Below are 15,700 nucleotides of genomic sequence, written 5' to 3' on the forward strand. Positions count from 1 at the left end.
TGTATCTTCTAGGAGGTCCTGCTGAAAGCCCACCCTGCCATGGCTTCGGCTCAAACAAAAGTACTGAGTGCTGCAGGCGTTTGTGCAGTGCATGTGTGACGGCGTCCTCAGCAGTGCATTGGCGCATTCTCATGTGATCCGTCCAGGAACTCCGAAGTCCTCTCACACCCCAAAGACAGCCAGCTGGAACGACTGGCCCAGTATGGCCGAGTGCGTGAGAATGGTCAGAGAAAAGAGATTCACAGCCCAAACAATCATGAATTCGTACAACCACAAAAATGGAAACATTCTTTAGGAAGGAAAATGTGTAGATAAATCTAAATATATACATAACAACTTCGCTAGAACTGAAAACCAACATAATAATAATAATGCCTGATGTAAGGCCAAACACAATGGCGCCCTGACTCCTGTTCATGGCCGCCTGCTGGGTATCGTTTCACTGTTCACATTAATGGTGAGAACCGAGCTGCAGTTTGCCTGTTTGCTGTCCGGCTTTGTTCCCCCTAAATCATCCAGTGTGTAAATGTCTGAATGGGGAAACTTGTGCGTGATTCTGTAAAAACAGAGAACCCTGTGAATTGAACAAGAACACGAGGAGGCTTTAGATTTGGAATTGGCATCTATTGAACATTTTATTTTAAAAGAGCAAATCTAAAACGTCATGAATGAATCAATAAAGGTGCCTTCTAGCAACTGTTAATGTGAAGGTGTGCAGTGAAATATGACACAATGAACTGGCCCGTGTCAGCGTGATTGTTTTAAAATGGGACAAGACTGGGGCGGCACTTGTTAGAAAAGCCTCAAGTGTTCACTTTACTTCTCTGGATTTAGTAGCTCATTTTTAGTGTTGATGTTGAAACAAAAAACATTCCTTTTGTTAATTGACCTGTTAGCCATTTTCTATTTTAAGATATCACAACATTTTTATCATATGCTGAGGACCAAGTTCACAGTTGTGTTTTAATATATAGAAACCAATGATTTCTTCTCATTACAGTTAAAAGTGTGATTTATTAAAGACTACAGCATGTTTGTTTTTAAAGCAATGGCTGCTAAGTGTGTGATCTTAGGTGGTTCTGTAACACTGCTGTGTTGTAATACAAAAAAGTTTCTGAATTAAAAAATGTGCAGCTATGCATTGCATGAACCGGTGTCCTGTTTCTCTCTGACCTTTTTCCATTGTCTTATGTATTTGTTTTAGGACTACCAATAAGACCGGATATTTTGTGTTGCACCTGTGAGTACATTTATGTGTGATTATGAGAAGTACACAACAGAAAATAAATGTAATTGTGACACCACAGTTGCAGATTCTTTGGGTTAAGTCCCCGCACATTCAATTTTTGTGAGGACTTTGTGTGCAGAATTTCACTGGACAGGCCTGTTGACACTAAACTGATAAGATTATTAGAAAAAGTTGACATATCTATCTATATATCTACTGTACACCTCTATGTATTTATATCTAAATAATCTCTATACTTATTTATATGTACTGTACATCTCTACATCTATACAGTATATATATATCTATATACCAGTAACATCACACTGCATGATAACATGCTTTGAATACGCTTGACTTTCTTTCTATGTCTCTGTTTAGCATTCATTTGTTCTGAGGTTGATGCGCTTGCTGCTTCCTGAGCAGCTCTTCTTTTCTCCACCCTAGTGGCCCGCTTCTTCTCTTCTTTCATCTGATTAAGTCAGTGTTTGTGCTGCAATTACTTAGTACATTTTCTTTAATTCTTCACTTAAGCTGGCACTTAAATCATTCTTCAGGCAGATTGAACACTTAAGATATGAAGAGGTAAGTGATGGCGATAGTGGTAGGAATGAGAACGGCGCCCGTACGTACGCACCACACGGCCACGCTGCTGGCCGCTATCGAGAGTTGATTCTACAATACGATTAAATAAAAATAAAAAAAAAAGGAATACCCTTGGAGGTCGATCATCACCCCGCAAAGCGGATAGTAGACATCACATAGTACAGTGATCCCTTGCTGTATCGCGCTTTGACTTTCGCGGTTTTGCTCTATCGCGGATTTTATATGTAAGCATATGTAAATGTATATTGCGGATTTTTCGCTGATTCACGGATTTCTGCGGACAATGGGTCTTTTAATTTAAGGTACATGCTTCCTCAGTTTGTTTGCCCAGTTGATTTCATACAAGGGACGCTATTGGCGGATGGCTTAAAAGCTACCCAATCAGAGCACGTATTACATATTAACTAAAACTCCTCAATGCTATAAGATATGCCTCCTGCACGGTGCTCGATTGTTTGCTTGTCTCTGCCTCTATCTCACCCTCTCTGACATTCTCTGCGCATGACGGAGAGGGTGTGAGCAGAGGTGCTGTTTGCACAGAAGCTTTTTGCCTAGTGGATACGGACGCTCCTCTAAGAAATGCCGCTTTATCGAGGTGCGTCCAAAAGCACACTTATTGATTTTTTGATTGTTTGCTTTAATCTCGCTCTCTCTCTCTCTCTGGACGTTCTCTGCGCTTGACGGAGGAGATGTGAGCAGAGGGGCTTTTGCACAGAGGCTGTTTGCTTAGAAGATAGGGACGCTCCTGTAAAAAATCCTGAAAGGCTACCTTCGCATTGATCCCTTCATTGCCGCTGCTTTATTGCGGTGCTTGCATACTTAAAAGAGCAACAGCCCTATTGATTTTTCATTGTTTACTTTACTCTCTCTGACATTCTCCGCTCCTTACGCGCACTTTGAAGAGGAAGATATGTTTGCATTCTTTTAATTGTGAGAAAGAACTGTCATCTCTGTCTTGTCATGGAGCACAGTTTAAACTTTTGACTAAAGGGTGTTATTTCATGTCTAGAGGGCTCTAATAATGTTAAAAAACATATTTAGAAGGTCGTAAACAGGTTTTCTATGCTCTAACTGCGAAAATATTAGATTTATAAATAAAGAATCCTACTTCGTGGAAATTCATTTATCTGTCTGGAGCGGATTAACCGCGATAAACAAGGGTTTACTGTATAACTGTGCGGAGAATATTTATAAACAGTGTGGGAGAGTTTCTAAGGGCTTAAAATATATAAAAATAATCATACAAACATATGGTTTCTACTTCGCGGATTTTCACCTATCGCGGGGGGGGTCTGGAACGCACCCCCGCGATCGAGGAGGGATTACTGTATACGTGTACCAAATTTCAGGTCAATTGGACAAACGGTTTGCAAGCTACAGGTGATTTAAAAATTTGAACAGACAACTGGACAGCCACAGTAGCGTATTATATATAAAGATATGTATATAATGCCAAGTATCTGTCTGTTGCACAATTCCCCACAAACTGCTGGTGCCAGAATCTTGATCTTGGCCTTTTATCAAAACTTTATGACCCCATACATTCTGGTAATTCAATAAAATCTGAGGGAATTGCAGCCTTGGCAAACTGACCTGGGATTGTGGATTTCTTACATCAAAGTGATCAGCAAACAAGGAAGACCAGCGACATCTGCTGAGCGTCTAGCAAATCACAGAGGTCTATGATGTGATGAAGAACGCTATAATAGGAAGAACAAGGAGAGCAGCAACACTGGTAAACAAAATGACATGGTGTAAAGAAAAAGGTGACCAGCAACATCTGCTTACCATCAAACAAACTGCTGAGGTCAATGCTGGACACAGATCAGCTTAAGAGGAGGAACTAGAAGGAGGAGAGCAGCACCATTACACGATGCAAGAACAACAACAACAGACAAGTATATGTGACTGGAGGTCCATGTGCTTCGCTAGTATTGCTGGATTTAGTGAAGCAGTTTCAGTTGTAAAGATGAGCTCATAAGATGATTAACAGTGGATTCGGCCTTCTGGGTGTTGCCTTTTGCTAACAACAGTCTTGAAGGTGTTAAGATCGACCTTATGATTGCACTTTTTTGGAATATGGCATTTTAGAGCATTCTTGTACTAATGAAGAAAGCACTGTGTAAGTAATAACACTTTTTTCATTTTTGCAGAGAATAACTGTACTCTTACACAAACATATTTTTAAAACCTTTAATTACCTGGTTAACGGAAGCAATAATCAACCAACTAATTCATCATCAAATCCGCGGTTGGTTGCAGGTCTAAAACTGTATTTATCTGACGTGGTCATGAGACACTTGCAGGCTATATAAGTACCTTGGACACCAGGAACCAAATTCATAATTGGCCAGTTTCCTGTTAGAGAACTTGTTTAGAATCGGTCATAATTAACGTTATCTTTTTTAGAAAGCCAGCAAAACAACCTGGAAGCTTGAAACTGATAAATCGATGAGGCCAACATAAAGTGTGTTCTTCTCCGTCAGTAAGTGCTTTATTGAGGCACAAACAGCACTACAGGTAGGCCATGATTTTAGCATAAATCGGTTGTAAGCAAGTTTCACCAAAGTTCTCACATTTTCAAATTTTCTTTGCCCTGCACTGCCAGATACAAGATGTAATCTTTCTCACAGTCAATGACCCTGCTCATCCACAACTTGAATGTTCATTTTATTCACCTTAAGGCACATTATCACCAAATTTGCAAAATCCATTTCTGTTGAGAAAGACACTGGCAGCCTCACAAGTTCTGTACTAGCAGCAAGAATTGATCTCGCTTACATAAAACGAAATATTCTGCTTTTGCACTTTTCCGCCGAGTCCTGCTCCAGGACTGTTAAATAAAGCCCCTGCGTATGTCAGAGGAGCGTGCAGGATGACGCCTGGTGAAATTTCCTCTTGGATTGCCATGCTGCGGGCCAAAAGGGTCAAAGGCAGGTCTGAAGGGCTGTCGAATGTCAGAATTTGCACCAGGTAAGAATGGAAAGCCAGGTCCGGAGTAAGGCAACTGGGGTCTCTCATCATACTCTCCACCGAGGATGCCAGGTGGGTATGGAAGGTTAGGACTAAACGGAAATGGATAGAAAGGGCTGGGCTGGAACGGGAAAGGCTGTGGGCGAGGGCGCGGAAAGACTCGGAATCGACAGAATTGGGCCTTGTCCTTCTTCTGCTTATATTTCATTTTGTAAAGCTGTAAAGATATAAAAAAAAAATGATGTAATGAGTAATCAGAAGACAGTTTTGACAATTTACCATTGCTGGTTCATCACCATTGTCTTTACATTACATTGTGAAATTCACTTTTGTGTCAATACGCGGGATATGTGAACACATACCGACTTGTTTTAAAATGAAGAAAGAGCACTGTACTGCATATACAATAATGAAAAGCCAATGTAACATGTTTCAGAAAAATAAAACACAAAGGCAGTTTAGTTTCTTTCAGTGTGGCAGAACTTCCCACTGGTTGTATTTCCTTAACTGGAGTCCTTCTGTATGGTGTCACCCTGCACTTCCTTGTTCTTGGTGTGCACAGTCCAGGCACCAAACCATCGCCTTCATGTTCTAACATGGCTGTTCTGACAAACAGAAGGAACGTGTGGCAGGCCAGAAGGTGTGGTGTGGTGGAAAATAACCATGGGGAAGGTGAGGGGTCTGCCTTAAGATGGTGCTTACTCTAGAAAGGCAAAAAACACACCGAACAAATTGGATTGATAAAACTGAACACACACCAAGTTTCTTTATAAACCTCGACCCAACTTAAAGGTATGCATGCATGTGCTCTGCGCCACTTCCAGGCCAGTAATCATGCAAGGCTTAAAAGATGGCCTTTTTGAGCATTTGTGACCTACGTCACCATCTACACTTGGCCATGTCTCTGAGTGATGGCTTTATGTTCAAACCATGAGTAACCTCAGCCAATGTGAACGTGACGTATTACTGACACTTGGCGGAGTTGTGGGGGTCTGCTCCCACACCCCCACAACTGATGCACTACAATTGTAAAATAAGTCTCAAGTAAAGGCCGTTTTTTCTCAGTGTTAAGGCCACAGTTAATGAAAATATGTTAATCGACAAATGAGGTGCACGGTAACTCAGTGATAGCAGTGCTGCCGAGTAGTATGGAGTCCGGGGTCCTGTCCGCCAGGAGTTTTACGTCAATTTCCTCCCACAGTCCAAAGACATGCAGGTTAGGTGAACTAGCGGTGCTAAATGATATGTGTATGTGTCCACCATATGATGTGTTGCCACTCTGCCCAGGGGTCTTCTGCTCACACCCATTGCTTACTTGCTTGCTAGAATGGGCTCCAGCTGATCCAGGAATAATATAAAGTGTCCTCCCAAAAGCAACTCTAACTTGCACATCACCAATCCTTAAAATAGACTGAGAAATACTTTGTACAATTTCAATTACAGGTTAGCTCACAGTATTAGAGTTATCTTCAGAGAGGCTACTTCAACTTGAATGTGTTCTGTGTGGTATCTTCCACTTTTACGCACCCAAAAGACGCTCCTGTCAGTAGTCAGCATGAGCGACTGAATGCGCGTACAAAGTGCAGCATGGTAATTTCAGCCAATTTCCTTCATACGTCACTTAACACTAGAATTACCAAAGTTTACGTAAAAACTCAGAAATCAAGCCCACCTTAAATCCGCTCGCACCTCTCCATTCAGTGCCTTTTGTCTTGTAAATATGTCGATAATCCCAAACAGCAAGCAGCCTGGTATCCCATCCTCCCACCACTGCAGAAACTGCAACAACCTCTCCCAAAGCAATTAATACACTAACCCAATTTCTTTTTCTTCAGTTATAGTCTTGAATAAAAGCGCACTTGTTCTGTTATATTTGTGCCTTTTGTAAAAGTGCTTATGTGATATTTGGACTTCAGTCTTCACACATTATGTAATACTTCATGTCAAAATTTTGTGGTTTGTACTAAAATATGAAAAAAGTTTGTCTTTTAGGTATGTGTTGAACATTTCTGTCATGCTACACTTACACAGATCTTTGTAGACACGGAACACACGTGAAATGCATGTGTTCCAAATAACGATATATTATTTACCCCATACAGCTCTAGGTACCTCACTCGCTGATAAACAAGGCTTCAGTTGGGAGAGGTTTTTCCATTTCTGCGGTGGTGGAGGATGCAATAGCAGGCTGCTTGCTCCTTGGGCTTATCGACACATTTACAAGACAAAAGACGCTGAATTGAGATGTGCAAGCGGATTTAAGCTGGGACAGATATACAAGTTTTTTTGTAAGCATTGGTAATTCTAGCGAAAAAACCCTGTTGCGAAATTATAAAAAAAAAAAAAAACGTGATATCTATGTCTCTGAAGAACAAAATAAATAACAGAAAACAATCCAGCTTTCAAAACAGTGTACCCAAATGTTACGCCATTCATATATTTTCTAAGTGCTTGTTTTGCAGCAATTACAATTTTTAGAAATACAAGCTTAAAAACACATTATTTTCTGTCTTTTAAATATTGTTAATGGTAATTACGTTGCTTTTTGTGATAGTGACTGATTTATAAGCCGATTTAGAAGTCGTATGCTGAATTGCAGTCTACATTACAGGGACTCACACACAGAAATCACACAATCGCTGTTCTGTTACAGGCTTAGAAAATGGACTGATGGGTGGACGGATATCAGCATGTGACTGCTGCAACATTGAACTACGTGATGAATTAAGATTTTCTAATCACTTCATTGTCCTGTCGTCTGGAGTAGCTAAAATGCAAATTCCAAAAGAGTTTATGTAGAACTTATGGATGATCAAAACATTCCGTAACTTTAAAAAAAATGTTCATGTCAAGTTTGTGCTTTATAAATCTTGACTTTTGCATATGAAATGGCTTACGCATACTGTATTTCCAAACATAAGCAAGTTTTACACGAGGCCCCTACTGAGTAGAGACTAGGAGATGTCAGTGGTGTAGCCAGAGTGAAATTTGACATGAGGGCTACACTGCCTTACTTCATAATCTGAGAGAAGTGACAGGATGAAGGCCCATCATGCAGTGATACTATCCTGCCAGGACCCCTGATTCTCCAAAGAGTCTACGGCCATTCTGCAAGTACTGCATGCATTGGCTTAAGTTATACACAATAAGCATTGCAGCGCGTCTGTATCCAATACTACAACACCTCTGTCAATACATGATCCCTTATTTAACATGTAAGGCAACCAACTGGCTTTTAATCAGTATGTGCCCACCAGAAGCCCATGTATTTTGTTTTTAACTCTGGCAGCCAAAAGGTTTCCAGGGATCAATCTCTCGATAGTCTTCCTGAGTGGCAGTCACAAGTTGTTGTAGAGTGTTATGGCTCACATTCACGCTTGGGGACATTTCAGCATCACTCTCACTGTCACTTTGTTCTGACATTTCAACATCCGCAGCTGACAATGCAGAATTACAGTTGTCCATTATATCAAAGCATGAAGCATCCCAGTGTTTGCATTGATGAGCGTGAAAAATGAAATTTGGAATGTCTGGAGTGGCCTTTGTTGCCATCTAGTGGAAAAAAGTAAACAATTCAGTCTTGGAATTGTCCAAAAATTCCATTTTGAGATTTTGATGAACCTCAATGTTTTAGACCGAAAATACCATTTTTGGAATTATGTCTGTCTGTCTGTCTGTATGTAAACACAATAACCTGAGTATTCTTTCACTTATGTCAACCAAATTTTGCATACAAATATTATGTACAAAACGTTGATTTCTATCAACTTTTGGGCTATTTCCACTAACGGGGAAGTGGTACTTTACCTGAATACATACTTGATTTTGTTTCTTATTCATGCAGCTGCAGAGTCTAATTTATTCAACTTTACTTTTATAAAAATTGTTCAATATATTATTAATTTGATTTGTTGTTGATGGTTCTTTAATGTACATAATATAAAAAAAATACTGTCTTGCAGTTTACTCCCCATATCTTAGTATACGAGAAAGTCTCAGGGAGACCACTTCCGATTTCAGCTTTAAATCCATTTGCATTTTGGAAAAAGAGGGAATCCCAGACACCATGCTTGCACATAACAAGCAGAAGCTCAATACAGCTTCTGCTATGGTTATATTCCAAACTACAAAAATTATCTCAAGATGGATACAAAGACTTTGGTGAGTAGTAGATGCACATTATCAGAACAGTGGCGTTGTAACATTATATGATGCCTGGATGGAACTACAGACAAAGGGACAAGGAGTACACTAATATAAAACAGAATGGTCTTTTACTGCCGGCTGACTTAGAGAGGCAGTAAGTGAAACTGCTATGAGGTTAAACATTAGCTCAAAAAATAACTGATGTACTAATAATGAAATGTAAGTAGGCCAACTGAATCATGGGAAAGTACAACAGAGCTTTAGTAAAGTCATTATTCTCTATGAATCTCATATCTTGCAGTCTTTTCCTATGTCGTTTTTTGATCAGCCCAAAAGCATTTCTTTACAGATGCCAAATATCTGCCATTAATATTTCTCAGTTTCAATGGCCTTTGAGGAATAGCTGCCATACTGACACATTTCACTAAACAATCGCCTTCTCGGGACTAATCTCTGCTACTCTTCTAAAATCTGCCCTTGCCTACTCAATACGCTATTATTATTATTACAATAAAATAGACACAGTGTCCATTACACTATATACCACATCAAATTAGAGTTTATTAACAGACAATATTTAACGTGTCATACTAAAAAATCTATTTAAATTAGAACGAGGAACTAAAACTTCAATGTTTTCTCAAAATAGTATTAATAAACTAGACTGACGAGCCACAATTCTAAAATCACAAGGGAAAAATAAGATCAACTGAAATGGCTACAACACTGTTTTGTATAATTTTGCTTGGATAAGCCAGCTGACATTTGTTCTCATGAGGAGCAACATTCGTGTTTTTATATACAGTTTTATACTGTATATACTATATGCATATATATATACTGTGCGTATACATATGTATATATAGATATATACTGTATATGTGTTATTTTTTTAAGCAACTGATTGAAACAGAACACTGTGTGATGGTGTCAGTTCCACTACTGTTTAATCTGTATACTAATTTAACATTGTTTAATAACTTCTCTTTAAAAACCATAAAGCAATGCTGATGTATACTTGTGACACTTACGTCTTTCCAGTCTGTGTCTCTAGGTCTGGTGGATGTATCTGAAACACACAACAAGGTCATCAAGCATGAAACAATTACATTGGTATTTGGAAACATAGCACCAGCCTTCCACTAAAAATGCTCCACATTTACTGTATCTGTAAAATTACAAGCATTGTTAAATATGTCAATATAATACCTAATGTTTTTAATCACCTTATAAAAGATGAACATAATTTACATCTTCACCTGTCTATGCATATAGGTTCACTTATTGTACTGTATATACTTTTATTAGATGTATGATTTTTTTTTTTAAGGTTGGGCAGAAATTTCAGTTCAATTATTCTATGTAATGTAATTTATTGAGTGGCACTTCAAGGTCTTCTTATATCTGCATGTCCTTCTATGGTTCACAGTACTTAAAAAAAAAAAAAAACCCTAACCCTAAGTACATCTTGCCTGAAGAAGGTGCCTGAGTTGCCTCGAAAGCTTGCATATTGTAATCTTTTTAGTTAGCCAATAAAAAGTGGCATTTTGCTTGGCTTTATCACTACACCCACAACGGCTAACACAGTACGACACCCTAGTTCTTTGGTTCACAGAAATATTTATTCCTACACAGTACTTCAACTTCTCTACTTTCTACATTCCACTTTTGTCTGAACAATTTTTTTCCCCAATGACTTGTCCCACTTGGCTTTTCAGTAATTTGATGCCTTTTTCAATGAATGAATTTAGGGGGGCGTTAGATTCTATAGGCATAGGAAAGTTCTCAGGCCTGGAATGCCTTTCTCCAGCACCCCAATTTCAAGATATTAATTTTTGCTATTTTCTGCACTAAAATTACTTCTTCAATGTATTGAAGTGTATGGAGCCCTCTGAATGTTGAAAACTAATGCAAACACTGCTGGATAAAGTGGCATGCTTAGTGCCTGTAATCAGTCATTCAAAAACGAATCCACCCTGATGTGACTGATTTTATTTGCACCCGTTAAAGTGCAGTCAATGTCTCTCACCTCCTATATGTTATCAATGTAATCCAGACTTTATGTTGTCGAGCTGCTCTACTCTAACTTGATACTGACAAAGACCTTGAACTGTATAAACTGGGCCTAGATCTGGCAAATTATAAATCTGATAAGGTTTTGTGATCAGTAAAACACTAATCTCCTAATATGTTTTTGCTGCACATTCTCTTGTGAATGTCTATTATTATAGTTGCTTTTAACTTTTTGATAACCTTTTATCAAAGGGTTGGGGTGGGGGTGTGGTGTTATGGGTCCACTGCTCTCTCAGCAAAGGCCAGGTTTTTTTAAATAAATAATCACCGTGCTCGCGGCTTAACGAGGGGGTGTGGTGGCTGGGATCTCAGGGCGATCGGTGGTGTGGGCGTTTCTCACCTAGTGCACAGGTGAGGGACTGTCCACATTGGTGATTGTTCTTGGGGTTGCTAATGTGCTGCAGCTGCTATGGCCTCTCGGCATATATAGAAGAACGAGTCAGCTAGGAGGGGATGAATGGAAAAACAGAAGTTGCCGGAGAGCACGGAGCAGGAAAAAGCCGGTGAGAGCGAGAGAGAAGGCTCAAGGGCAGCTGGACGGTGGGCCCTAGCGAGGTGTTTAGCTAGCACCTACGGCAGCTGATTGTAGACGCTCCTGCTGAGCATTTGGAGAAGAGCGGGAGTGACTAGCAAGGAAAGAGACTCGCTGTTGAAGAAAGCGGGAGTCGGGAGACTTGGCTGAGGTCCTTGTTGTGAGCGTCCTGGTTGGCAAAGACTCCAAGTCTCAGGCCTGGGATGAGTGCGTGACCGAAGCCAGGATCGGGCGGCCTCCAGACCTGTGTGAGTGAGAGAAGGTCAGCTGCAGAGAGAGTGTCTTTCCTGATGCAGGGCCCACACGGGAGAAGCAGGTGAGACGCTACAGTAAAAGAAGCACCGGGCTTATTGTTTTAAATGACTTTTTCCAGCAATGTTTTAACCTCCTTGTCTTTTTTAAAGGATTGTTTTTGTATATTTTTTTTAACCTCCACGATTGTCACTGTTTTAATGGATTATTTATTTGATGAAGACTTTTGGGAACCACTGCACTTTACTTAACTTTGAACACTTTGTTTTTGTTGTTTGAAATAAAAGCACTTTTGCACTTTTTTGTACCATCCCCTTGCAATGCTGCCTCACTGTCTAGCTCATCTCGGTAACATGATTGACGGTGTTGGGTTCAAGAGCTCCCGAACAGCGGATGGGAGCATGGAGCAGAACCCGCATCATCACAGGGGGTAGCAGGCTTTTTCTTTTTTTACTGGATTCAAAATATAGCCGTTGACTTCCTGCTTGTGTCTTATTCAAGGTAGAAAAAATCGCTTACTTTGTTTGTATGCAACCATAATATAAAATATATATGTACTTGTTCAAAAATACTACAGCAAACAAATGTTTAACAGTAGCATAAGCACTATTACTGATCATGATAAACGTATTATAGAATTATAAAGTACAAGCAAATAAAATGTATTTAAGCATTAAACCCCGTCATGCCACATAAACAATGCAATGAGCTATAGGTGTACGTTGTCACAGATTTTGAAACACTCTCAGTCCTGTGATGATGATGATGATGCAGATGAGCACAGTCCTATGATATAACAATCACATCAATAATAAAACTATGCAGTATATACTGTATCTTAATTGAATAAGCATCATCTGGCTGAAAACATGTGAAGAAACATTTCCGACAAAGTAAAGTGATAGTTAAAACATTTTTGCAAAAGGCATTGAAAAGGGAGATCTTTCCAAGAAAATATTTTTGTACATGAAGTAAAATAAGTCCACATGCTGAAAACAATATTATATATACAATATAAAATATGTTAAGATTGAAGTGTCTTGCCAATAGGTTAGAAAAATAAAATGTAAAAACATTTAAAACAGCATAAGTTGGAATCTGATTCAGCTGGGAATCAAATGAATATTAAAGATAAAATAATATATTCACAATGGCCAAGACAATGGTGACCTGGGACAGAAGAAAAATAATTACATGCATGAAACCAACATTTAATGTTGATGATCAAATTACTATAAATCACCAGTCTATTTCTTAATAACTATTTTATATTGGCTTTTTATGTATAAAAATATAATAGTTTAGGCAACAGCAATTTTTAAAAGGAATAATTACGTATTATGTGCTGATGGGGAAAAATGTGCTAAATAAGGTCTGTTTCAGCAGTAAACAAGTCTTGCTATGACATTAAAAACATGAATCTTTACTCTTCTCAATTCATTAACAAAGAAAACAGACACTTAACTTTTGTTCAACTGTATAAAATCGTTACATCAATCAAGTGGACCGTTTATTAAGTTAGTGCAATAATAAAGAACTTTTCCTAATTGTTAAAAAGAATGAAGCAAAGCTAGTTCACTTTTGGAAGAAGAAATCTGTATATTCAACCCTCACTGCTTTGGGGAGGTGGTAGAAATAGTAACTGAATATAAATATCTAGGAATTCACATCAATAAAAAACTAAATTAGCATATTAATAGAAAAAATATCTATTTTAAATGCACTCAGTGCTTATTTCAAAGTACACAAGGCTCTCGTGCTGTCCGTCTATTGCTGCGATTTCCAGTCCATCATCACTTGCAGCTTCACCGACCTATTTTTGTAGGCAGACATCCAAATTTATTAAGCTCTAATAGATTACCAAACAGGCATCTAAATGTACTATTGCTGATCAATATGATTAAGTATATGTCAAAGGCTGACAATGAAAAAACTGGACATCATCTAAGCTGATGAGAGGCGCCCATTTCGTGCAACACTCAACCTTCAAGTAAATTGGGGAGGCCAGTTGCTGTAAAAGACCTGCACAAAGTGCTCCAGAAATCCCCTTCTCCCCCGTGCCATGGGTTTTTAACAAAATGCCTCACAGGCAGTAAAGTTTTGGGGTTGAAGGCAGTCTTTACTAAATTAAAAAAATATATATGTTTAGGTATTGTAAATTACGTACAGTAAATATTTTGTGTCTTTTAATCTTGTCTATTCAGATTCAACTGAGAAGGCAAAATTCATGTTTTCTCATATAAATGCTGCAACATACAAACCTCCAATCAAAAAAAATAATGTTACTCATCCCAGGTAGTTTATAGTGATGGCTAAGAAAAATTTGTTCTTATGCAGAAATTAAGAAAAGGTTTATGATACAATGAAGCCTCATGACAACCCGGGCTGCACAACAGCAAACAATGTGAAAAAGTCCTTGGATAAAAGAAAAAAATTCTCACACTACTTGTGAGAATCCATTTTTCCACTATCCACTTGTGTGCTCAAAACATTCAAAACACATTAAATTTAGTAAAATACAGTATTATTAACAGTTAATTCCAGAAAAAGCAGTGCACATTATAAACAAGAAAATGCATCCTTAAAACTCGATACTTTTGAATTGAAGTCCTGCCTCTCCCCCTTACCCACTGATCAGGAGTCTTGTCTTCAACTGAAAAGCACAGAATTATGGGAATACATGTTCTTGTTCCTGATGCATATTGCTTTTTCCAAAAGTAACTGCTAATAATATTTTTATAAAAATGCCTGTGTTATGTTTTGAGCATATGACTGGATAATGGACATGTAGATTGAGCGACACAAGTAACATGAGAACTTTTTTCTTTTTTCCATGGAGGTTTTTAACATTATTTGCTATTGTGCAGTATGGGTCACCAATGAGGTCTATTATATTACAAAACCTTTTCTCTCATTCTGCATGGAAATAAGCTCTCTGCCATCACTATAATTTAACATGATGCAAATAACATATAACAAAGACATAACTTTTGGGTAGAATATTCCTTTAATGCCTTCAAATCTGTGGCTTACAGAAACAAGATTGGAAATGGTCTTATTCAGAAGCTGTGCTCCCTCCTTGGCCAATCACCTGTGTTAAGAGGATTTATAAACACATGCAGCTATTACCATGGTGTCATGCTTGCACATTGGAGGATCACCTCATCGGCTCATCTGAGGTACGTAATACCACCCCAGGGGGAGAGGATAACTGACTCAGCCCCTTCCGACTGAAGCTTCATAAAGCCCTGACACGGCAGGAGGAGAGTCAGTTGTTGATGGCCATAATGACCTGCAGGATGGAGCTCTGTGCATTCTGAAGACTTGAGACCACAAGTGAAGCATTTTGTTTATTACTGTTGGTTTTGATTTTCATACGCCATTAAGCATCTGTTTTTGTTTGTGACTAAAGTATTAAACGGGGACGACCACTTAGATGCTCCAACATTTAATTTTTGTGTGCTTCTTCCTTCAACTGATGGCAATAGTTACTCAAAATCCTTTTAAAGTGAGCTTGCCTGGTATCTCCAAACCTGGATTTGATATAAACTGCCCTGTCATTATGTATAAATGTGGTGATGGCCAAGAAAAACTTTAATTCTCAAGTTTTCATGGAGAGCAGAGATGATAAAATTTCTGATATAATGGTCTTCAACAGCACCACATAAAATACTGGGATGCTGTGAGCATACCAACTGGACACCTGTCATGGATTTTGTGACATGAGTAATTTGAGATTTTCTCATATTTCTCATAAATATTTTTGATGTTCAGAATTTACCCAATTGAAGCCCACTGTATCAGTAATTTTATAACCACCGTTCTCCAGGATAATAAATTACAAATCTTTTTCTGCCATCACTTGAAACAACCCAATTTACTCCTTTAAA

The 15,700-nt window shown here is 38.6% G+C and overlaps 1 protein-coding gene across 5 annotated transcripts in view; it reads right to left on the reverse strand.

The window, feature by feature from the left end:
• Positions 1-4,013: 4,013 nt before the first annotated feature.
• The window catches only part of fbxo7 (F-box protein 7), a 50,765-nt gene continuing 39,078 nt past the window's right edge, over positions 4,014-15,700 (reverse strand). For all 5 annotated transcript variants that reach the window (XM_039769500.1, XM_039769495.1, XM_039769496.1 and 2 more), the window contains 2 exons: positions 9,985-10,022; positions 4,014-5,024 (listed from right to left, as the gene is read on the reverse strand). In XM_039769500.1, coding sequence (XP_039625434.1) covers positions 4,671-5,024; positions 9,985-10,022 — 392 coding nt within the window. In that variant the 3' untranslated portion in view covers positions 4,014-4,670. The remainder of the gene's footprint in view (positions 5,025-9,984; positions 10,023-15,700) is intronic.

This window comes from Polypterus senegalus, chromosome 11 (assembly GCF_016835505.1).
Source record: "Polypterus senegalus isolate Bchr_013 chromosome 11, ASM1683550v1, whole genome shotgun sequence".
NCBI classification, from domain to species: Eukaryota; Metazoa; Chordata; class Cladistia; order Polypteriformes; family Polypteridae; genus Polypterus; species Polypterus senegalus.